Source organism: Gadus chalcogrammus, chromosome 3 (genome assembly GCF_026213295.1).
Source record: "Gadus chalcogrammus isolate NIFS_2021 chromosome 3, NIFS_Gcha_1.0, whole genome shotgun sequence".
Taxonomy (NCBI): Eukaryota; Metazoa; Chordata; class Actinopteri; order Gadiformes; family Gadidae; genus Gadus; species Gadus chalcogrammus.
Genome location: NC_079414.1, coordinates 7,529,255 through 7,536,342, shown reverse-complemented (window position 1 = coordinate 7,536,342; position 7,088 = coordinate 7,529,255). Strand labels below are relative to the sequence as shown.

Sequence of the window (7,088 nt, the reverse complement as noted above, 5' to 3'; positions counted from 1 at the left end):
TTGCAACCAACAGGGTTATAAAAGACACGACACAACAAAGTTTATATTCAAATCCACCGTGGGACCAACAGACTCCAATACTGATATTGGACCAGATGCATGCACACACAGTTCAGAGGTCAGGGACTCAGGTCAGGTGGGAAGTTGAGAGCTCTCAAATGAAAGCCGACCTTACCTGGGGAGGCTAATGCCATCTCTGAAAAGTTTTCAGTGAATCCTAATTTAACATATCTGATAAGCAAAGTGTTACGTATTTTAAGAATCTAAGCTACCCACACATAGATTAGATAGAAGCAGGACCAAACATATAAGCCGTAAATACTATACATAGCCACAAGGGGAGCAATACCTTATTGGAGGCTGCTCCAGCCACAGATAGCAGCACTTTTATATATACGAAGAAGCCGAAGTCATTACGTCACCCCGGCCACGCCCACTTGGCGGCCTCTTACCTGTGCACCCAGTGTGAAGAGACCAGAGATTAATAACCACACGCGCGCAGGGTCACGGGCCTCTGCCCGTGGCCCATAGATCAGAGATTTGCAGCGACACCCGCGAGGGGACATGGGCCTTTGCCCATGTCCCGTAGTAGCCAGAGTTATTATCTCTCACACGTGTTCCACTCTTTAGCTACAATTCCCTCCGTATAGCTTCAGTTACCATGCCGAAACATGTCGACGACTTACAATAAATGAAGTGAGTTTAAAGCAACCCGGGATTGGACAACTTTCTTTGAGAAAACGCAACAAAAGACATAAGGCTGTGAATCGGCCTCTGTGTTTGGAGTCAAAATGCATAATCTAAGCTTTGTTCAAGTAAATTACATCCAACTTTGTTGAATGCACATTTTACTTCAAGACCATGTTGAAAAAAATGCTGAAACCCAGAATTAATGGAAAAAAGTTGCTGTTCGAGACCAAATCAAAAGAGAAGACTACATACATATCAGCATGGATTTTTTTCATCCTTGGACCACTAAAGAGTTACATTTTGTAGCTCGTTCCCCATGGCCCTTCTGACAGATGGTTCTGCAAAATGTTTATTCCCTTACTTTCAAAAGTGTTTCATTTAACCTGCTGTAGATGAAAGTCATTTGCTTTCTGATTCCTTTGAAAAGGCTAGCTACAAAATAACAGGATGCCTATTCCTTTTCTGCCCTCCGTCACGCAGATCGAGTTTTGAAACCCAAGCATCGACATTTGGTTATGAGCATTGGTGAATCTGGCTGGTCACAGTAAGGATAAGTGCTTATGGTACACTTGCCCAGCAATTTGGAGCAGATGAAACCTATTATAGTGTTATTAGGGCTAATGTTATTATTAGATATTAGCTTTATATACTTTTTATAAATCAGAAACAAAACTTTCAGAAACAAAACTTTGTGGCCTGAATAAAGATTGTCGTGACATGTAAAACTTTTCTCATCTCATATGACATATCTCCTTCGTTTGTAGAAAAATGTTATGAACTTAGCAAATTGCAGAATAGGGCTTGGTGGATATACAAATGGACCATTAGGTGTGTTCCAGACAGATCCTTATAACACTCTAATCTAGACAATTATGAATATTTAGAACTGTCCTACTACTGGGCTACAGATAACTTGTTGTTATCTCTTGTTGTGTTTTATGCATACAATTGAATAGGTACCAATAACAGGCAATGTCAAGTATTATATACAAATATGTTGAATTGTATTCTATCTTACTATATATGCTTATGATTTAATTGAACAGGAAACGGGTTGTATGAACGATTGTTTGGTAATGGCCGGGTGCTTTCAGAAGATAAGCAACTTTCACTACCCGTACCCGAGTTTGGAGAATAAGGCAATGATTAATATAGTGTTTCCATGGTGACAGAAAACACATGAGATGGCTGACTGAATGAACACCACCTAATACCTATTCAGCCACTCTTTATGTGGCTGAATAGGGGTTATCCAGTAACTGGCAAAGCGGAAGAATGAATTGTTTACAAAAAAGCTTGACACATAACCTCTCCTATCTGTCTAGTCACCATTCACTGAGCTATCCACACAGCCTTGGGAGTGTTGCTCAATGTGCCATTATGGGTTCACACTGTTGAGTTATAACATCTGAAGAATCATTTGTTTCTGCTATTATAGGATGGCCTCAGTCTGTCTTCAACACAAGATCCCTCAACAATAAAAGCCTCATTCTCAACGAATTTATCACCGACAAGCAACTTGACCTCCTCTGTATAAATGAAACTTGGCAAAACCCCCTGGACTACTTTGAACTCAACTTTGTGCCTTCTGGACATTTTTTCATCATTCTCTTAAATGTTTGTACCCCTCTCTCTGCTAACCCGTTACTGGAGGCATGGTAGGGTGCAGAGGTCACATGCCGGATTCCATTTTTACTTAGATACACGTTGAACTCTCTGCTGATGAAACAAGTGCCATTATCAGACACCAACAACTCAGGTAGTCCATGGTTCCTGAAACTGGTACGCAGGCACTCAATTGTGTTGGCTGAAGTGGCAGAGTTCACCGGATACACGTCCATCCATTTTGAATGTGCATCTATGAGCACAAAAAACATTTTTCCCATGAACGGTCCGGCATAATCCACGTGAATACGACTCCAGGGCTTGTCGGGCCAATCCCAGGGGTGTAACGGAGCTGGTGCCGGGACGTTGCGATGCTCCTGACATGTTGTACAGGCCTTTACTGTATCCTCCACGTCTTTGTCCAGCTTCGGCCACCAAAGTTGTCTCATGACACTTCCTTGGCCTGGTTTTGGCACAACCACTCTCGACCCCCACATTACACAGCCATTTTGAATACTAAGTTCAAGTTTCCTCACCTCATAAGGGGCAAACTCCTCCCCTTTTTCTTTTGCTGACCAGCCGTCGCGAACCATTTCTCTCACTCTCGACAGTACTGGATCTTTGTCTGTCCATGCTTCCACTTGATCAGATGTCACAAGCGTGATGTCAGAGCTCTCCAGCATGAGAACCCTCTCTTCCGACGTCTCCACTTTTGGTGTATCTGGCAAAGGAAGGCGGCTGAAAGCGTCTGCATTGCTGTGATGTTTTCCTTCCTTATACACTATTGTGTATTCGTAGGCTCTCAGTGTTACAGCCCACCTTTGGATCCTGGGCGAGGCCATTTGTGGTACTGCTTTCATCTCATTGAAAAGTGACAACAAGGGCTTGTGATCTGTCACTATAGTGAATTTCCGTCCATAAATGTATTTGTGGAAGCGTTGTATTCCAAACATCACAGCGAGCCCTTCCTTATCCAGTTGTGAGTAGTTTTTTTCTGCTGTGTTTAGTGTTTGTGAGGTGAAACCTATGGGTCTTTCAGTTCCATCTGGCATGTGGTGTGACAGTACGGCACCTACCCCATATGGTGACGCATCACATGACAGCACAATGTCCTTCTCTGGATCGTAATGCACAAGCACCTGAGCTGACTGCATGAGTTCTTTAGATTTTTCAAAGGCTGCTAGTTGTGCATCTCCCCACTGCCACTTTGTGTCTTTTTGTAGCAGTTTGTGCACCGGAGCAAGGACAGTAGACAGATTTGGTAGGAACTTGTTGTAATAGTTTAACAGTCCCAGATATGCCTTCAACTCTGTCACATTTGAAGGTGATGGTGCCTCTCTGATTGCTTCCACCTTCTCATGCACTGGGTGCAGTCCTGTTGCATCCACTTTGTGACCCAAAAATATCACTTCCTCACTCATGAACACACACTTGGTACTCTTGAGCCGTAGACCGGCCTCCTGTAGCCGTTTCAGCACCATAGTCAGAGTCTTTAGGTGCTCTTTGTCGTCTTTTCCCGTCAGCAGGATGTCATCCAGGAAGATGTCCACACGAGGGATGCCCTGCAGTAGTCCTTCCATGGTACGTTGGAAAATAGCCGGACATGATGAAACGCCAAAAGGTAGCACTCTGTATGTGAACAATCCTTTGTGTGTATTTACAGTTACATACTTTTTTGCTTCCTCATCCAATGGAATCTGGTGGTAGGCATGACTCAGATCTAACTTTGTAAATTTTTGTCCACCTGAAAGAATGGCAAACAGGTCCTCAATTCTGGGGATTGGATACTGCTCCAGTTTTGAGATCTGGTTCACTGTCAGTTTGTAGTCTCCGCATAGCCTTAATGTGTCATCTGGCTTCAACACAGGGACCACCGGCGCTGCCCACTCAGCATATTTTACTGGTTCAATTATCTTCTCAGCAAGGAGACGGTCGAGTTCAGCCTCAACTCTCCCTCTCATGGCGTATGGGACGGGTCTGGCTTTAAAAAACCTGGGGGTTGCTTCCTTGTCCACATATATTCTTGCTGGGGGGCCTCTGAATCTCCCTACTTCGTCTTTGAAAACCTCCCCAAACTCCCCCAGCATCTCCCCCAAGGTCTCGTCTTTAACCTGGAGTATCTGTGGCTCTGGTCTCCTCTGTGCCTTCTCTGGGGTCTCTGTCCGAACATGGTGGATCTGGGGTTCTGGTTTCCACTGTAAACCTAGCCTCCTAATCCAGTACCTGCCTACTAGACTAGGGCCTGAACCTGCCACCACTACCACTGCTGTACTTTAACCACTGCTGCTCCCACAACATTTACTTTATGTCCCGTATATGTTTTAAGCCTCACTCTACAGGAGCGTAGCTCTGGCACCTCCTTCCCCCATAAGGTTTTGTACACAGAGTGGTTCACTACTGTTACCCCACACCCCGAGTCCATTTCAAATTGCTGTTTCTCCCCATTAACAGTCAATGTCTGTATAATGGCTCCTCTGCTGGTATGTCTAGTTGTTCTAGTTTGTACAGTGTGAACATGACTTCATCTTCGTCTATGTCGCCCTCCCCCTGGCTGACATAATGTGTTCCCTGAGGTTTCCCATACTTCCCTGTTGGTACCCCACCCCCTCTAGCCTGTGAAGCGCTAACTGAGCCACCTGACCTACACACTTTTTGAATGTGGCCCATTTTCCCACACTTATGACAGGTTTCCTTAATAAACCTACAGTCCCCAGCCCTGTGCTGCTCACCTCCACACCTGTAACAAGCGTTATTCTGGTGCTGCTGCTTAGTGGGGAACTGCTTTGTAGACATTTTGTGCACTGCTTGAGGTGCCCTCATGTGTGAGTGTGTAGACTCCAGAGACTGTAAATCCTTTACATCCTTGCTGGCTGTCTCAATGGCTTGTGCCAGCTTCAGTGCTTTCCTCAAAGGTCAAATCCGGCTCTGACAACAGTCGGCGCTGAATGCGGTCATCTCCGATCCCACAAACCAGTCTGTCGCGTAGCATCTCCGACAACTTGTCTCCATAGTTGCAATCCAGTGCTAACTTCCTTAGCACAGCGATGTATTCCATTACCGTTTCCTCAAGCTTCCTTTGCCTGGAATTAAACTTGAACCGCTGCACAATCTCGCTGGGTTTGGGGTTGAAATGTTCCTTTAAAATCTTGACCAGTTCGGCAAACGTCTTGTCTCCGGGCTTGGCGGGACTGACAAGGTTCCTCGCGAGGCTGTACGTCTGACTTCCCACTGAACTGAGCAATATAGCTTTCTGCCGACTTGCATCTGTGATTTCATTAGCCTCAAAAAAATGGTGGAGAACCTCACAATATTCTTCTCACGTCTGCGTCTCACTGTCGAACGGAGCGGTGCTCCCTACCAAGGCCGCCGCCATGATTGTTCCCGGTGAACGTCCAATTCAGATTCGAACTAGCAACTTTACAGTCTTACTGTTTTGCTTGCATCCCCACGAGGCATCGGCTTTAGTTTATCCTCATCGCCATTTATGTAGTAACTCACGGGAGGCTTCTTATTGCACAATTAAGGAGCTTTATTTCGTTCCTGACGAACACAGTGTGCAGCATACGTAACATGGTAAACAAGGGCACATGGCTGACTGAACTTGTTCTGTGCCTCACTCATAGGTTAACTCAACCGTAACAATAAAGGGTTGCTGCCACCTAGTGGACAGCGGATTAACATCTTTTAAATACTCTGCCCAGTTATAACAATAATATTTTGATATAGAGCTCCAGGACTCCCGTGTGTTCTAGAATATTTACAGAACACGGCTAAAGGCTGTGTGTGCCTCGCCATTGCGATACATCCACTGTAAACAGAGCGAATGGTACCGTGGCTGCAAGCTGCAAGCTGCCACACCCCCACCCTCCTCCTTGACCCGCCTCGCTCCTCCTCATTTGCATTATAGCTACAGACACCAAAACAGCGCATTTGGGGGAAGCTCAATGTGCGACTGGCTCGGAGTGGCTGTAACTCTGCACCACGGCTGAATTTCGGGAACGTCGTTATGTAACTTACTGTTTTGTTATGCACCTTCAGCACCCCTACACAAGCAATCACACACCCAGCATGCAACACTACTGATACCACTGATGTTCACACCCCATCGTATGTTCTGTTCTGTTCATTTCTAATATATTGTTCATACTAATTCTACCCTCTGATTCCAGTTTCTTTATTGTGTGGTCTTTCTCTGCTGACATTCATTCCTTAAAGATCCCATGCCATGCTATTTTATGGATGCTTTAATATAGGTATTAGTGGGCCACAAACACAGTATTCAAAGACGTCCCCGAAATTCAGCCGTGGTGCAGAGTTACAACCACTCCGAACTAGTCGCACATTGAGCTTCCCCCAAACGCGCTGTTTCAGTGGGAGTGTCAAGGCAGGTCAAGGAGGGGGGTGGGGGTGTGGCCCTGAGCAGCTTGTAGCCACAGTACCATTCGCTCTGGTTACGGTGGGCGTGTCAAGGCAGGTCAAGGAGGGGGGTGGGGGTGTGGCCCTGAGCAGCTTGTAGCCACAGTACCATGCGCTGTTTACGGTGGATGTATCGCAATGGCTCGTAGAAACCCATATTATCCATAGATATCTATGTAATATAATATAATATATATTATCACCTGGCCCTGAGCAGCTTGTAGCCACGGTACCATGCGCTCAGTTTACGGTGGATGTATAGCAATGGCTCTTAGAAACCCATATTATACGTAGATATCTATATAATATAATATATATTATCACCTGGCCCTGAGCAGCTTGTAGCCACGGTACCATGCGCTCTGTTTACGGTGGAT

The 7,088-nt window shown here is 45.5% G+C and overlaps 1 protein-coding gene across 1 annotated transcript; it reads right to left on the bottom strand.

The window, feature by feature from the left end:
* Positions 1-299: 299 nt before the first annotated feature.
* On the bottom strand, positions 300-4,723 carry LOC130379096 (uncharacterized protein K02A2.6-like). The gene has a single exon (XM_056585696.1). The coding sequence runs from the start codon at positions 4,380-4,382 to the stop codon at positions 2,253-2,255; it is 2,130 nt and encodes a 709-aa protein (XP_056441671.1). The 5' UTR covers positions 4,383-4,723; the 3' UTR covers positions 300-2,252.
* Positions 4,724-7,088: the final 2,365 nt, after the last annotated feature.